Source organism: Manihot esculenta, chromosome 5 (genome assembly GCF_001659605.2).
Source record: "Manihot esculenta cultivar AM560-2 chromosome 5, M.esculenta_v8, whole genome shotgun sequence".
Lineage (NCBI taxonomy): Eukaryota > Viridiplantae > Streptophyta > Magnoliopsida > Malpighiales > Euphorbiaceae > Manihot > Manihot esculenta.
Genome location: NC_035165.2, coordinates 22,241,981 through 22,259,747, shown reverse-complemented (window position 1 = coordinate 22,259,747; position 17,767 = coordinate 22,241,981). Strand labels below are relative to the sequence as shown.

The window sequence follows — 17,767 nt, the reverse complement described above, 5'->3', positions numbered from 1 at the left end:
TCTTAAATGAATAATTATTTTATTTGGTTGGGTAATTAAAGCTTTGGACAGTATGAGCATGAGTTTGACATGTCTATACATTATATAACTTATATTTATTACAATTTAATAATATAATTTTTTTCAAAAAAAAAAAAAAAAAGAAAAGAATACGATGGTGAGGTTAGCAAATGTGAAAGTGGCCAAGGCCTTGGTCGTCTTGGTAATTGCTTGGCTTTGATTCTGCTTTTACCGCACGCCTTTCCACTATTTTCTCCTCAAACACTCTCTTATTATCATGTCTCTCTCTTCCCCATTCAATCCTCTTTCTGCTTCTGCCTGTCCAAACTCCTCCATTTTCATTATACTCAACTATTCTCAATTTCCTTTTTGCTTCTCTTTTCTTTTCTTTTTTCGCTTCACAGCTCAACTATCCCTCAATTTTCACCGATAAGTCTTTCTTCTCTCTTCATCTTTTAAGTATTGTTTTTTATATTTATATATATATATATTATTTTCTGGTTGCTTTAAGTGCATATCTGTATCCTCACTCTGATCTGTTACTTTCCCTTTGAAAGATCTGGTGATATTTTACTTGTTCACAAGAACTCTAAACAAGACAAGAATTGTAAGCTTCAGCTTTAATAACTCTTCCAAGGTTTGTTTCATGGGTTTACCACATGGGGAAGTGGTTGTTGATGAATTATAGCTTTGTCAGCTCTATTTCAGGTCTTGTGTTTTTGTGGGTATGTGTGAATTGAGAAGTTTCTTCACAATTTCCATGTACAGGAGCATTATTTCTCTTGGATCCTCTCTTTCACTTGAGATTAAAAAGAAAAATTATCCAACTTTATTTCTTGAAAGCTCAACTAGTCTGAGCTATTAATTAGGAAGATTTTATTGAATTCTTCGGTGGATCGATCTTGTTGGTTTCTCTACTGTTAGAAAACAAGCTAATTTGTTGTTCACCGCATAAAATTAAACGAGAATCAGATCGGGTGAGGAGAAGAGAAAGCTGGCAAATAAGTGGTGGGAGAGAGTAGATGTGGCGATGGCGGGGTATGAGCCAACAGCAACAGGTGCAGGTTCTCGCTATATTCACCAACTCCTCAGACCCGAGCTGCATCTTCAAAGACCTTCAATTTCAGACCAACCATCCCCAGATTCTAAAGACAACACCTCACCTCAAGCCAAAGACCACAGGGCTGTCGACACCGACGCCGCCGCCACCAGCTCTGGAAGCAATCGCCGCCCTAGAGGCCGCCCTCCTGGCTCCAAGAACAAACCCAAGCCCCCGATTATTGTAACGCGGGACAGCCCGAATGCCCTCCGATCCCACGTGCTGGAGGTTTCCACTGGCAGCGACATCATGGAGAGCGTATCCAATTATGCGAGGAAGAGAGGAAGAGGAGTCTGTGTACTCAGTGGCAACGGGACAGTTGCCAACGTTACACTGAAGCAACCAGCATCTCCTGCGGGTAGTGTAGTGACTTTGCACGGTAGGTTCGAGATTCTTTCGCTCTCCGGAACTGTGCTTCCTCCACCAGCACCGCCTGGGGCAGGGGGGTTGTCTATATTCTTGTCTGGTGGACAGGGACAGGTTGTTGGAGGAAGTGTTGTAGGACCTTTGGTGGCTTCTGGGCCGGTTGTTCTAATGGCTGCGTCATTTGCAAACGCTGTGTTTGAGCGATTGCCTTTGGATGAGGAGGAAGGGAACGTTCAAGTTCAGTCCACAGCGTCACAGTCTTCAGGTGTGACAGGAGGTGGTGGTGGGCAGCTGGGTGATGGTGTAGGAGGAGGCAGCGGTAGTGGGAGCGGCAACGGAGGTGCTTTTTTTAACATGGGGGGAAATGTGGGGAACTATCCGTTTTCAGGTGATTTGTTCGGATGGGGTGGTGGGAGTGGTGCAAGACCACCATTTTAAATAGAAAATTACTATGAAATTCCAGCTTTTTCTACATATATATGATTTTGTATTAGAAAAAAAAAAGTACATGTGTAAGATGGCTTCTGATTAATTATTGATTGACACGAGGAAAAAAGAAAGGTCTGAAAACTGAAGATCTACATTGATGGAGGATGGTGGTAGCTTGAAAAGGAATTTGCAGAAGGGTGTCTGTGAAAGAGGTTAGTGTTGTTGAATTTCATGTATAAAAAACCCTTTTTGTTTTCCTTTCTAATATATTTTGCTAGTTTAATAATGAGTAGTTGTAATTTGAGGTCTCTGCCTGGTAGCTAGGGTTTATATCATATGCTTTTGTTTTGATTTGAATACAATATGAATTTATAGTATTTGATAGATGGGGCTTTGTTAATTTTTAATTAAACAATACTAACACCAGTGATGGCATGTGTGTTTGTGTTTACTCATCTAAGAGAAAAGCAAGAGTTGTGAAGAAGAAAAGAAAAAGAAACCCTAGTTCTCTCCCTCTGCCTGGACGTTGTCTGCTGCCAACTTACAGTTCATTTTCTGACTCAGCGTTACAGCTGTAGAAACTATTCAAAGAAACTTCTCTTGTCAGTTATAAATATGCAAACTATGAGTTCTTGAGATTGAGTCTTAACTAAAATATTTAAAATATATATGCAAGAAAATCTACTTTGTAAATAAGAGAAAAAAAATTTCTTTCAAAACTATGAGGATGCATATTTTGAAACTTGAGAAAGGGAAATGAAAAGATGGATTTTCTAGCTAATTAAACTTTTGATGAATTGCGTAGGTTTCTATCCTATTAAAAATATTTTTAATTAGTTTATCTTTTTTTTTTAATGTTAAAAGGAGTAATAATTATAAACTACACAAAGAGATATGACATTATCCTCTTTTTACCATAAAGATGAGTATATTAGAATAACTATTTACTTTTCTATATTCCCTATGTAAATAAAAGAAGTAACTGATAATATGAGTTACCACTAAATAAACAAATAAATAAAGCAAAACCAAACAGCCACATATTTCAAAGTTAACCTAAAAATTTATAATAATAAAAGTGTAATTCCATTTTAAAATTCAATCTTTTATGATAGTAGAGAAAATAAAGGGTTTTTAACCTTTTTAAGAATGTTAAATAAACCATGTTTTATAACATTTTGAGTTCTAAATTTTATTTTATTTTTTGAAAATATCTATACTCACCTTTTAAGAACTACTTCCACATAAAATATAATATAATATAATATAATATAATATAATATAATATAATCAAATAATGTCAAATCCACAGCTATTTCCAGACAAATTTATAGAGAAATAAAAAGGAAAAGAAACTAACATAATCAAATCCATGGCTGCAACTGCTGTCGTGATCTCTGCTCCAACAAAGGAAATGTGCAAGTGGAAAAGAATATAATAATTAAACAGAAAAGGAAAAAGAAAAAACTAGGGGCTACGAGATTTCTTATCATTGATCAATTGCATGGGGCAGAAATAGCACACATTTTGATAAATTCCAAGCAATCATCGATGGCATCTGAATAAAATGAAGTGGAGGAAGAAACGTAAGTTGATGGAACTGCTTCAAGATTGCCATTGCTTCTGGTTCTCTTAGCACTACATTTCTTGAGCAATTCTATGGCCTGCCTGCTCCGCCCTGAAAACTTCCACTTGCAGAAGCATCTTCTGAAGAATAAAAATCTCAGGCCACTCCATCGAACTGAGAGCCAGCTTGTTCTCAGCCTGAAGCCTTTTCTTTGAAGCTTTCTCTCCCCGTTGATACTGCTGTAATCCATTCTCCTTTACATGAGAATTTATGGGTTCTGGCTAGTGGCTAACCTCTTTTATATTTTAGGGCAGAAGCAGAGCCACCTTTGTCTGTTTTGGCTTTAGTTTGTGAGGCGCACTAGCTAGGACTATAATTTATCTGCAATCACTAATGGGCTGTAATGAGATGGTGGGTTACCATAAATTTGAATTGGGATTGCTTCATGATTTTCCTTCTTATTTTATTGTCTGCTAATTAGACTTAGCACCCAGTCAATTTATCCCGCAAGTGACTCGAAAGAAAAGAAGAGCAAAACCATCGACCATGGAACAATGTCCCACATCCGCTCTATATCTTAAAATGGACAAGGGAGCACGAATCCAGCCATGCAGAACTAACAAAATTTCATTTTTTTTCATTAAAAAAAATCAGTTAATAATGTGCAAATGCTGACTAAAAATGAGCATTACATGAACTAGAATTGGCAAGCTAATCATCCCAACTCAGCTCCAAGTTGATCGTCATCAAACTCAGCCTTTTTGTCTTTCCATTTCCAAATCAAACATTGATCATAGAAAACATTTTTACAGTCGTTAATCTCAGAAGTGGGGTGATGGGTCGTGCAACTCCATACTCTCACACCCCATAGCTTCAGCGCTCTCAAGCATCATATGCAAGGCACTCTTTTGAGTCCCACAGAAATATGACATCCAACAGTTGGCATCATAAGCCCAGTGATCTAAGCTTGGGCTAACTAGCCTGGCATCGCACTGATATATCACCTTTCCCATATATATTAGATCAGTCTCAGCTAAACCAAAAGAATACTGTATGCAAAATAACTAGATCAGGTATTAGTAAGTGGTTAAATCACCAAAGACGGCAAAAGAGCCTACCATGACTCAAGAAGTATGCTACTTGACCATTTCTTGCCAGCAGCTTAGCGTGTTTACCAATGAGCCATGAACTAACCAGAAGTCTTTCCGCCTCACAGACCAAGCAAAATCCATACGATGACTTCCTCATAATATGACACATGCTGCAATTTTAACAATTAACAGATTTTCTGAAACTAATTTGTAAATTGCACATAAGATGAATTGCTTCAACAAAGTCTGGTGGTTTGAACTATTTTAAAAAGAAAACAAATGTCTAGACAGTGCTCCCATTGGAACTTCGAGCTTCATGCCGTCTTCCCCAAAGATGCAAATTGTTTACCCATGAAACTGTTCATCTCAAGCTGATCCTCGCTCGAAAGGAACACGAACATAGAGCCGACCATGGAGGCTAACAACAGCAGACGTCTGAAGTGGATCTATTCTTGTAGGTAAGCTTATGACCTGATCACCACATCCAACCAAGGTATTTCAAAAGGTTTTTGCAGGGCTCACAATCAAGTTAAACAGGTTTAAGGCCAAAAGTAATTACAAAAGCTTAGATGACATTATAACAAGATAACATAGCCCCATAGCACATTATTTGTTGATTATGATTAAAGCCCTCTAACAGTATGTGGCAAAAATAAATGTAAATTCAACAACAGGGAATTGGGAAGAAATTATCGTCGTTAACTGACAAATGTCATGCTCGTGGTTCTGCACAATCCTTCCCTCAGAATTAGCAGCCATGAAGAAGCCCATAGAATGTAAGGAGTACTCTTGATAAGAGTTAAAAGAATAAATTAGGTTCTCACTCCCCTGCAACTCTCTCTCTCTCTTGCCCCCCAACCCACCCCCCCCCCCCCCCCCCAAAAAAAAAAAAAAAGAAAAAAAGAACTTCACCTTTTATATCTGGGAAATCAAAGAAATACCTTCTTGAATGGTGTTATACCCCAAGGATTGTCAAGCTGCTCAGGTTGACCTGTTATAACCAGGCGTCCAGCAGGATCTGATTGAACTCGCACCTGAATTCACCAGAAGTAAGGGATAACTATAATACAACAATAGACTTGGTAAGTTACTAATAACAAGAAAACAAGAGAAAGTTCAAACTTCAAATAAAAAACAAAAAATCACATCAGTGTAACTACAAGCTCCAATTTGGCTTCAAGGTTCAGGCAAGAATGAGCTTGAAAGCTAATTCTCTGTTTATTTATTTATATATATAATTTATTTTTTTATGAAATCCCAATAAATGCTATCCATTATTCATACCACCTCAAACTTCAATTGATATTTGTATTTGCAATCATATACTTACATGCACACATAAATTATACCTAGCAAATATCTGCATGCAAAAAATTACAGGAAAACATGCATTCTCTGTTTAGATCAACCAATGTGTTCGTGTTCATGTGTCCATACAACATTATGGAATACAATATGAGAATGATAATCAAATCAATTTAAAATACCTAAAAAACGCAAGGCAAGGAAATGGGTGCCTTCACTTCAATATGGCAAAAGAACACATCTGAAAGAGGGAAAATTTTTAAGAGCAGTGCTCACCTCCTCTCGCAGAAGACCAGGGACTAAAGCATACACCTCAAAGCAATCTTTCTGTGCACGGGAACAGTGGACATGTCAGTACTCTGGTAGAAAGATGATGACTGATCCAAATTCCACGACACAGTAAATAAGGATCAGAGGTATAGTTAACTTAGATGAAACTTACGGATTCCCGCACATTAATCTTCACCCAATCAGCAGGGGGTCCAACATCAACAATTTCCATTTCCAGTCTACCAGGGACAATAAACAAACAAATATTTAACACAAAAGAAAATCCAGTAGCATGTCTAGTTTTTGCTTTGCTTTCTTTTGTGGATAGTTCGGTTCCTCAATGCTCAGCACGCATTGCCACATACAGGCAAGGGAAAGCAGTTAAGTTGCTTGAGTCATGATAGGTGATTTAACATTTTTAGAAGTGGTTTAATTAACAATTGCCTCAAGTGCTTTATCCTTTATGCCCTGGGCAGGAGGTAAAATTGTGTGTGTTTTGCACTGATGTTCACTCTTTATAGAGGTTTACAAAACCCAACCTTGATTGCAAGGACATATTCCTTTATTAAAAATAAATAAATAAATAAAACCTAACATGAACATAAAGGCATAGATAATTAAATTTACATACACAATGTTAACAACTCCAAACTAGTTGTGGTTTCCTTATTAGCCATTCAGTTCTGTTTGAAACCAATCCCATATTAATATCCAAAAATTGTAAAAAAATTTTATGCTACTCCCCTACATGTCATTTTGTGCCTCCCTCTTTCTCCTCAGTCCTTCCACCACTAATCTATCACACTTCCTTACAGTTCTTATTTGTTGAAAAACATAACGCTAAATTGTCAATGTGCTAAAGATAACTACATGTGGATTGACAGAATCATTCATGAAAAGAACCATAAATATTTGTCCTCACCATTGAATTTAAATGAAGTTTAGAGCAAAATTGGAAAGAATGTGCTAAAGATACAAGGAGGATATCAAGGAGGCGATAATAAATCTAGAGGGGAATGATCAGAGATCTTAACTCTTTATCTGTTTCAATATTTCCAATTTTTTCGGAATGCTCCAGATTAGTCTTCTGTTTATGCATACCTGACTCAGCAACCATAATTAGAATGAGAGTAACTTAACATCAACTATAAGCTGGCTGAAAAGACTTTAAGTCGTACGAGTACCAATGCTTTTTAGGGGTTTTTCACGCCTTGGTGCAGAATTCAGGTTCTTGTCCTGCATAAGAAAAGATACACAGCATTGTTATACCTCATTGAATGTCACATTTATTCTCACAAGAAGACATGATTATCAGGTTTGAAGTTGGAACAAACCTTAATGATTGGCTCGCTAACCTCGCCATATCCAAGAAGGCGTTGGGCATGCCAACCCTGCATAGCACGAGCTGCTGCATCCCTTCTTGCCCTTCCAGATCCTGGTGCTTGGTAGCCACTTACCTGCAAATGAATCTGTTACATATAGGAGGAAAAGATTTAAAAAAAGAGAGGGAAAGAAGGTGATTGGAGGGGATGTTGACTAAACAAGTTGACGGGAAGTAGTGTGAGCAGATATTGTGGAAATTGGAGAGAAAACAGTTAAGACAAGAGGGAAAACAGTTATAGATTGTATAAATAAGAGAGAAAATGTATCACATGAGGTATTCAAGAATTCAATACAGAAATTATCTAGTCCTCTAAAAATTCTTCTCTCTATCTCTCTCTCTCTCCATATTCTTCTTTCTCTCTCCTCTCTTCTGCCTCTCAAATCTCTTCTTCCTTTCAATTTAATTTCTTCTTTTTCTTAATCTCGAACCTAATCAAGCTTCCCGTTACAATTTGGTATCAGAGCCAAATTCCGCGAGGGAATTGCGTGAAATCCTGTGGATCGAGTGTCGCAATCAATGACCAGATCGATGATAGTTAGCCAAGATATGGTTAGGGTTAATGAACTGGAGGAACAGCTGCGTTTGGTGCAAACGAATGCAGAGTAGGGCATCGCAAAACTAGAAAAAGTGTTACAAGCAGTAAAGGGGGAAATTCTGAAATCCTCCAATAAGACGGACATGGTATTGGATGAACTTAGAGCTCTTATGGCTTGCGTTCCGGCAGAAAGGAATAATAGAGGCTCCACTGGTGTTGGCACCAGTAGAACAGAGGGTAGAGTAAATGCCAATAAAGGAATTCTGCCCGGTCCTAAGAAATTGCCCTTGGCAAGTAATGTTTCCAATCTTGAATCTGTCTTGCCTAAGATAGAATTAATTGCTTTTGAAGGGAAAGAACCTAGAAGTTGGTTGAGGAAGTGTGAGACAAATTTTGAGGCGTTTAAAGTGCCTCGAGATCAAAGGGTGGGAATTGCTAGGCTGTTTTTTATGGATAGGGCTGAAACCTGGTACCAAAATTGGTTCAGGGATGATGTAGGGCATAGTTGGAAAGATTTTGAGAAGGGACTATGTGACAGATTTAGGGTTCAGGGGTTACAGGACATAGTGGAGTTTATGAGAATAAGACAAGATGAGTCGGTAGAAGAGTACCAAGATAAATTTGAAGAACTAAGGGTGCATATAGAAAGGGCTCTGCCCCATCTCGAGGAAGCATATTTCTTACATGTGTTCATAGGAGGGCTGAAGGATGAGATCAAACCTATGTTAAGAATGATTAGACCCACAACCCTTTCTCATGCCTTTGAAAAAGCAAGATCCCAAGAGCAGTTGGTTTCAAATCCCAAGTACTAATGCATACAGAAATTCCACTTGTCCTAATACTACCTCATATTTCTCAAAACCTTCTTCATACTCCAGCCCTGCTCTTTCTTTCAAAATTGCAGATACCAAACCTTCTCAAACAGCCCAAAAGACCAAATCCAAAATAATCCCAAAACACAATCAGAGTTTGTTAACCCTATCTCTAGACCACCCAAACCTATTTTAAATGTGAGGATAAATATTTTCCTGGGCATCATTGTAAGCCTAAGAATTTGATGGCAATACAGGGGAGTGAAGTTTGGAATGATGATGGGGAGGAGAATGGAGGGACAAAGGAGATAGTTGGGGAGGACAATAGCATGAATTTTCATTTGATTTGAGGGTGTTGGAGTTAGGAACCTTCCACATGATACTGGGAGTAGATTGGATGAAGGATTTTAACCTCTGATGTTTGATTTTGAGTTCTCCAAGGCTATATTCAGTAAGGATGGTAGAGTATTAACCTTGCAAGTGACGGTGTTAAACCAAGCTTGCAAGCTTGTGATAAATTCCAACAACTTATGCAGAAACAGGGTGGTAATTTCCAAACACTTCTTTTCTGTATTAATATGGAGGAAGGGAAAGAAGGGTCATCTCAGCTATTCCAAACAGACATCACACACACTCCTCCCAATGATATTCAGCTTCTGTTGTCCAAGTATAGCTGTATCTTTGAGGAACTTATACCACTGCCCCCCCCCCCAGAACCCACAATCATTCCATTCCATTACCGACCTCGACCAAACCAATTAATATAAGACCTTACAATTACAAATATCCCCATTTTCAAAAAGCTGAAATTGAGAAGCTTGTAATTGAGATGTTGTCCAATAAAGTAATTCAGCCAAGTACCAGCCCATACTCCTCTCTTGTGCTACTTGTTAAGAAAAAAGATGGTAGTTTGAGGTTTTGTGTTGATTATAAAAAGTTGAATGACCAGACCATTAAGGATAAATTAGTGATTGATGATTTACTTGATGAGCTCCATGGTGCTACAATTTTTTCTAAACTTGATCTCAGGGCTGGGTACCATCATATCAGAATGGACCCACCAAACATAAATAAGACTGCATTTAGGACCCATCATGGGCATTATGAATTTACCGTAATGCCCTTTTAACTGACAAATACCCCAGCAACCTTCCAAGCCCTCATAAACCATACATTCCAGCCCTTTCTCAGACAGTTTGTTCTTATTTTCTTTGATGATATATTGGTTTATAGTCCTAACATGGAGGCTCATTTACAACACTTAGAAGCTGTGTTTCAAGTCTTGCAACAGCAGCACTTATTTGTTAAAAATGTCAAGGTGTTATTTTGGGATTTTGAAAGTGGAATATCTTGGTCACATAATCTCTGGTAAGGGGGTAGCAACTGATCCAAAGGAAGTCCAAGCCATGGTAGAGTGGCCTACTCCTTCAGTTAAAGAGCTAAGAAGTTTTTTGGGTTTATGTGGTTATTACCGGAAATTTGTGTATCATTATGGTTTAATTAGCAAGTCATTAACGGATTTGCTTAAAAAGGATGCCTTTCATTGGGGTGATGCAGCACAAAAGGCTTTTGAGAAGTTGAGGACAATAATGTCACAAGCTCCTGTATTGGCTTTACCTAATTTTAAGAAGCCTTTCACTGTGGAGACTGATGCAGTCAAGGCATGGGAGCTGTATTGCAACAAGATGGACACCCCATTGCATATATTTCTAAAGCTTTTGGGCCTCACAACCAAGCTTTATCTGTTTATGAGAAGGAGCTCTTGACTATTACCTTTGCTGTCTCTAAATGGAGACATTACCTTGAGCAAGGTACTTTCATCATCAAAATTGATCATGAGAGTATAAAATACTTGCTAGAGCAAAGGTTACAATTACACACAAACTTACAGCAGAAAGGGATTGCCAAATTGTTAGGCTTGGACTATAAGATTCTCTACAGAAAAAGGGTAGAAAACAAAGCGGCAGATGCCCCATCTAGAAGACCTGGTATGCAAGCCTCTGTAGCTGTTGTATATGTGAGCAAACCTGTTTGGATGGAAGTTTTGGCTGCTAGTTATGAGGGCGACTCTAAGGCTACTGAACTATTCACTCAGATAGCTATTAGTTCTGATGTTCACTTAGGATATTTTATAAAAAATGAGGTACTGTTATTCAAGGACAAGATGTATGTGGGCAAGTGTACTGCTCTTAGGGCAAATTTATTGCAGTTATACCATAACTAACTCGGCCAGAGATGTTAAGTGATGTCATGAGCTAGGTCCAAAAATGTGAAGTGTGTGCAATGTTCACTCAGGATATTTTATAAAAAGTGAGGTACTATTATACAAGGCAGAGATGTATGTGGGCAAGTGTACTGCCCTCGGGCAAATTTATTGCAGCTATACCATAACTAACTCGACCAGGGATGTTAAGTGATGTCATGAGCTAGGTCCAAAAATGTGAAGTGTGTGCAAGGTGTAAGAGAGAAACTTGTGGTTTATCAGGATTATTGCAACCCTCCCTAATCCGGACCAGGCTTGGAAGCACATTTCCATGGACTTTATTGAACAACTTCCAAAGTCTGCTGGTAAAGACACTATATTGGCAGTCATTTGTAGATTTACAAAACACAGTCACTTTTTGACACTATCTCACCCCTTTTCAGCTACAACTGTTGCTAAACTTTTCATGGACTCGATTTTTAAATTGCATAGGGCTCCTTTAACAATAGTCTCTGATCGAGACAAATTGTTTACAAGCTTGTTTTGGAAAAAGTTTTTTAAGCTCTTGGGAGTCAAATCGTGTTACAACTCTGCCGATCATCCTCAGTCAGATGGGCAGGCGAAGAGGCTTAATCAATATATTGAAGGGTATTTAAGGTGTTTTGCATATTTGAAGCCTACCAACTAGTGTAAATGGTTGTCCTTGGCTGAGTTTTGTTATAATAGTACTTACCATAGTGCTATTAAGATGACACCTTTCGAAGCATTGTATTGATTTAATCCATCTCAATTGCCTATGCTTCCCCTCTCAGATATTTCTATAGGTTATGTGGCTGATATATTCACCACCAGGCAGAATGTTAATGCTCTGTTAAGGGAAAATCTCAGTTAAGCTCAGAACAAGATGAAGCAACAGTGTAACAAGAATCTACAGACAGACTTCAGTAGCAGTCCGAAAGTCTCTTAAACTTTATGTTAAATATTATGGGCCTTACAAGGTGGTAGCAAAGGTGGGGACAGTAACCTACAAGCAGGAATCCAGTATTTCATGGACAACATTACACCAATCCAGAAACTACTTGTGACTGAGGAAGACTCTACCTGGATAGTAACACCTGAATCCTTGTTGAAAACAAGAACTGTAATCAGGGAGGATAAGTCTGTGTTGCAAGGACTCATCAAATGGACTAATCTCACAAAGGAACATGCCACATGAGAAGATCAAAGTTTCCTTCAATCTCAGTCTCCGGATTTTCAAACTTCTTAGGGGCAAGAAGGTTCTAATGGAGGAGGAATTGTTACATATAGGAGGAAAAGATTTGAAGAAAGAGAGGGAAAGAAGGTGATTGAAGAGGATGTTGACTAAACAAGTTGGCGGGAAGTAGTGTGAGCAGCTATTGTGGAAATTGGAGAGAAAACAGTTAGAACAGGAGGGAAAACGGTTATAGATTGTATAAATAAGAGAAAAAATGTATCACATGAGGCATTCAAGAATTCATTACAGAAATTACTTGTTCCTCTGAAAATTCTTTTCTCTTTCTCTCTCTCTCTCTCTCTCTCCATATTCTTCTTTCTCTCTTCTTTCTTCGACCTCTCAAATCTCTTCTTCCTTTCAATATAATTTCTTCTTTTTCTTAATCTGGAACCTAATCAAGCTTCCCGTTACAGAATCTCAAGAATGTGGATGAGAGAGATGGACACTAAATAAATTTCATGTAGAAATTAAGTATTAATAATAAACTTAATTCCGAGCTACTTCAATTCACTAATATCTACATACAAAAGATTAAAATTAATACTGACCTAACAAGAAGAATGAGAATTGTATTTGCACAAGCCTACAACCTCATGGATATGGGGTTTTCAATTTCACTCAGCGTAGCTTCTATAAAAAAAAAAAAAAAAAAAAAGGAGGTGTTTACCATTCTAGAAATTGCAAACTTCCTCATGGATGCCTAATATTTACTATATCTTTGTATGATCTATCAAATGTGTTACTCATATTTTACATGTTTAAACAACCAACTTAAAACCTGAAACCATCTATGCTCATGTATAAATTAGATCTAAAAGAACTCAAACTCAAGCACATTTCAATTTTGAGACAAATGAACTCAAGACAAGCTCTTACCCATGTGAGTAGTCATAGCCTCTTTTTCTCTCAGTGTGTGTGATTATCCCATCATCATTATTATTAGTATCTTATAGAGAAAAATACAGAACATTTATGTGTTCTCTAGTTTCCAATGTTTCCCCATGCCACATACTATTCATATAGGTAGTCAGGCACAACAATAGAATTTGATGACCTCACATTTAAAGCTTTTTCAAGTGCTACGAAAGAATGACAATGAGAAGGAATGAAACTGTACCTCCTTTTCTACAACAGAAGGCTGATGAAGGGGTGAACCAGGGAGTTGAAGCTCTCCAATTTGCGTCTTATGTTTTTCATATTCCAAAAGTGCCTGCAGTAATGGAGAGGATAAGCAATAGAAGACACGATAAAATATGCAAACAAATGAAGTTTTTGATGCAAATGATAACTGATAAGTAAATGGTACTGCTATAAATCCGAGATACAGGTTTGAGGGCAACAAAAATCAATCTCATATCTTATGGCATTTAAATGTCATAGGCGGGATCCAAGCTCAGTTCCACTGAAGACAAAGCACAGAAAGATATGCATCCTCACTATATTTTACTCTCTCTTTGTACATGCAGCTCATTTGTGAATGAAGCTTCTGTTGTAGTATCCCAATCAACATTTTCAATGCAACAAGAGAACCGAAGGAATTATCATCTAAGATATTTAACCCATTATGGTCCCACATCAGTCTTTGACAATAATTCAATTGGAAGCAAACACAGAGCATTTTCCCAATTGAAAGACATTACCTTCTCATAGAAAATTCTGAATGTCCAAGAAACTGTTGTGCAGGTCCTGTAAGAAAGAGCTTGAGAAGTGAATATTGGTTGGGGTAGCACGCATATTTTAAACTCCTAATCATCTAAAATCAACATAAATTATGCCAACATGCTAAATTATTTCTGGCCTACAAACAACAAAGTTCAAATTATAGAAACGAATATAAAAATTATGATATAGTGTCGCTGTCTGTAGGCTGAGTTGAGAAGTCAGAAGCTTGAAAGGCTAATGTCGTAAGAATGCAACTGAAAAATGATTGAACAACTCCATTCCAACTATGTTATACTATTGTTTAAACATATCTGTACTACTACTTACTTGGGGGGATGGAAAGACTCGCCTACTTGCCGCCACAACTTGGAAGCAGTGACCTAAAGATATGGGAAAAGTAAAAGCAGTTCCATTATATGCAAGTAGTAAATATATCTTCAAATCAACATAACCATATGAAGCAATAATTTCATCACAGCATGTCAGCATATTCAGAAAAACTACCGACTTAAATCTGTTAATCAGAGGCAATTCCAGATTCTTGATGATTAAAATAAACTAACATAAAAAACATTAGTGGTTTGCAGGCTCTCTTTTGTTTCAAATATCAATTTCAAGATGTGGGTCACAGTTCAAATCCAATAACTCAGGACTCGTAGCTTTCTTCTCTTATCCAAAAAGGCTGCATATTCCTTAGCATGCTTAGTACCAAATCTACAGTAATTATTTGGTAACAATTTTACTTCGACTTGGGTTCACATCCAATGTGGCACCCACTTAGATATCTGGCCTGTACTGCACAAAACCTTCAGCCAAATTATATATAAACAAGTGATAAGCTGTATTGACATGATAATTAAGAAGTGCATAAGGAATAAATTTGAAAGTGAATGGAGAGTAGAATTTTTTAGGTGCACAAACATAGTCTAACTGTATGGCATCAAAAGTACAAAAATACCTCTTAACTACCTCTCAAACTTTCCCTTTTTGCCATTTCTCTCTCCAAATAGAACTCTCTATATGCACATATATTCTCTCCTCCCCCATTGAAGGAAAAGATTCCCCGAAAGATGCCCAAATTTTTTGCATCATTATATACTTTGCATCCAAAATTCTGTATTCATATCGACACAGGTATTTCAAGGAATCTACTGAATTTGAACTATATGATTTGGCAAATCAGCCTTGTTGAGGTGGGTTATTTGATAGATCTAGGAAGAAAGCGCACATATGGAGCAAGTACACAACATCCGACTATTTCCGTAATCCAGCTACTTTTGACTCAATGCTTTGGCTAAGAATATTAAAAATTTACTAGTGGTAATAAAAACGTTCTAAAATATAAGCACACCTTAGGAGCAACCTTTGGCTGCTTTTGGCTACAATAATGAAAAAAGTGCTTATGAAATGCAACAAAACAAAACCTACGGCAAACCACATGAAGACTTAAGTAGCAATAGCAAATCTTGACATTAGTTCAATTTTCATCCTTGTGACTTGTTCATCTCCAGATACCACGATATTGGCAATATAAAACACCAATAACCATTCAAGTACAGGCCTATAGCAGATGAGAGTGATGACGTTAACAAAAATGTCGCAACAGAGCATAAAAAGTAGTCATAAATTGAGAGGGGAAATAGGCCTACCACTTCATAGCCACCCAGTCTGATGACAGCTCTCCATAACCTAATTCACACAAAAAGCAAAGAGGTTAGCTCACACATAAGACCTCGCACAGATCCATTTCACATGAAACTTACTTCAGACAGTTTAATGGCTCTCCATAAAACTTAGGGGGCTTGAATTCCAGGGCGTTGTCCCTGTAAAAGGTTTCCAGCTCTCTCATGAACGCTGCTCTCTCCTCTGGGGTGCCTGATTCGTCAGCCTCCCCCATCTGCAATTCAAACAGTATTTATATGATATTTCAGAATAATTATTACACTTCTAATAACCACTAGAACACATAGTTCACTAAATTACCTCAACGTCAGTCCACACACTCTTGGTCTTAACACTCTCATGCTTTGGTCTAGGAGTTGAATACTTTCTATGAGGAGGGGGAGTAACAGTTTCTAGCTGGGTATGAACATGGGTGGCATCTCCATCCATTATCTTTTCTGGTACTTCATTACCAACTTCATCATTGATATTGGCATCAAGTGTAGTTTTGTTATCAGGTACAACTTCATTCTCGCTCATAGGAACATCACTCGGTAATGTGTCAATCTTATCCTCAGAAGATACTTTCCCATTTTCATTGGTTTTTTGATGCTCCAGTGGGTCTGTTGATACTTCCTCCTGAACACTGGCATCAACAAGGTTGACATCAGAGCCACCCGCCAAATCTTGATCTTGACTCGGCATTTCAGTATCCTCCATTCTACAGTATAAAGCATGTTAAAGCAATATATTAATAGGCTTCATAAAATATTTTATGAAGACGACAGCTTTGCCATTGAAAGGAGTTTTTAATAATAATAATAAAGAAACATAAAAAATTAAACTTAAAAAAAATCCCCAAAAAGGGATGAAAGGGGGGAAATTGTGCTTGAAGAATTAGATTTTTTAGAGAGAAAAAACCCTAATTTTCAGTTCATTTGGGGGAAAATGTATTCAAAAGTTATTTTTTAAGGCACAATCATGTTTCAACGATAGAAATTTTTTTGCCAAGGGACATGAAGGGGAAAAGAAAAGCTTGTTACCGAACTATAATAAATTGATAAATTACTAGGAAATATAAATGTGGCGAAAAAAAAGTTACCTGTTAAAAAAAAAAAAAGGAGGGAGATTGCAGAGAGAGATGTCTTCAGAGGTGGTAAAGATTTCAGAAAGCGAAAGAGAAGAGGTCCAACGGCGTCGTATTAGGGCTAGGTTTGGACAATGCAGGTAACGGAAAGAGGTCAGGGAGGGAGATGAAAAGAACTGCGAAATCTACCAAGTCTTATCCAGCAAACATAGAAAGCAACGTTCATGGCAGATTGATACAGGTGGCTGAATTGCCAATCTTTTTTAGAAAAAAAAGAAAGGAAAGTTGAAAACCTGTGGTGGCGGTCCGGAGGAGCTTATTCTAGATAATAGGGACAAAAAAACTGGCGAAGCAAACCCACGGCGGACTCAGCCTCTCTCACTGCTTTCGGAGTTCTAATTGATGTTTGACTCCACAGGGGTGAACATCTGGACGATTAATTATTAGGTCATTTACCTTATTATCCTCTATGTAATTACTAAGTTGTCCTTTGCCAATTATAAAATTCAATCTCACTTGCGTTACGTTTAAAGCTATTATAAATTTGGAAACGTAAACATTTACACTAAAATACAGACAAGTTAGTCTCTTTATAAGAAAAAATCACATAAGACAAACATTATATTTTTTTGGATTCAGTATGGATCGATCTAAAAGTTTTTCTATTTGACATATACAATTTAATTAGCTTGTATATTTTTTATAATTTAAATTATTTTTATTTTTAAACTGTTTTTAATAATAAAATAAAAAGAGCTGTACATAAATATATATAGTGCATGATGAGAGAGAAAACTGAGAGTAGAATGTTGCATTTTTTTTTTCAGTTCAAATTATGCACGGTTTGAGATTTTAGATGGTTTCTCTGACATCTCTGATAAATTAGTTTTCCTTGGATTTTCATTTGTGCTTGTGATTTGTGAATGGTAGCTGATTCTGTTCTTCCAAAGTAAACCTGTCTTTCAAGAGAAAGCTCTGCAGCTAAACTGGGGAGTTGCACAGAACCGCTACTTCCGTCCAAGGAGCACCTGGCATCTGCT

At 37.4% G+C, this 17,767-nt stretch overlaps 2 protein-coding genes across 6 annotated transcripts; one reads left to right on the top strand and one right to left on the bottom strand.

The window, feature by feature from the left end:
* The first annotated feature begins 220 nt into the window (after positions 1-220).
* Positions 221-2,278, top strand: LOC110614714 (AT-hook motif nuclear-localized protein 27). The gene has a single exon (XM_021756352.2). It carries the CDS (start codon positions 1,031-1,033, stop codon positions 1,901-1,903), a length of 873 nt encoding a protein of 290 aa, XP_021612044.1. The 5' UTR covers positions 221-1,030; the 3' UTR covers positions 1,904-2,278.
* A 2,467-nt stretch (positions 2,279-4,745) lies between these two features.
* On the bottom strand, positions 4,746-17,158 carry LOC110614741 (AT-rich interactive domain-containing protein 6). 5 transcript variants are annotated; one of them, XM_043956675.1, is made up of 15 exons: positions 17,021-17,151; positions 16,743-16,848; positions 15,962-16,361; positions 15,742-15,875; positions 15,628-15,667; positions 14,306-14,358; positions 13,957-14,002; positions 13,434-13,526; positions 7,462-7,596; positions 7,312-7,363; positions 7,162-7,228; positions 6,300-6,366; positions 6,134-6,184; positions 5,494-5,586; positions 4,746-5,023 (listed from the first exon to the last, which is right to left on the bottom strand). In XM_043956675.1, the coding sequence occupies exons 3-15, from the start codon at positions 16,358-16,360 to the stop codon at positions 4,919-4,921; spliced, it is 1,335 nt and encodes a 444-aa protein (XP_043812610.1). In that variant the 5' UTR covers position 16,361; positions 16,743-16,848; positions 17,021-17,151; the 3' UTR covers positions 4,746-4,918. The 5 variants fall into 5 exon arrangements, 4 of the variants coding, with proteins under 4 accessions (XP_043812610.1, XP_043812611.1, XP_043812609.1 ...); XM_043956676.1 differs by lacking the exon at positions 16,743-16,848 and having other exon boundaries at positions 17,021-17,158; XM_043956674.1 differs by having other exon boundaries at positions 16,743-17,117.
* Between the last annotated feature and the right edge of the window lie 609 nt (positions 17,159-17,767).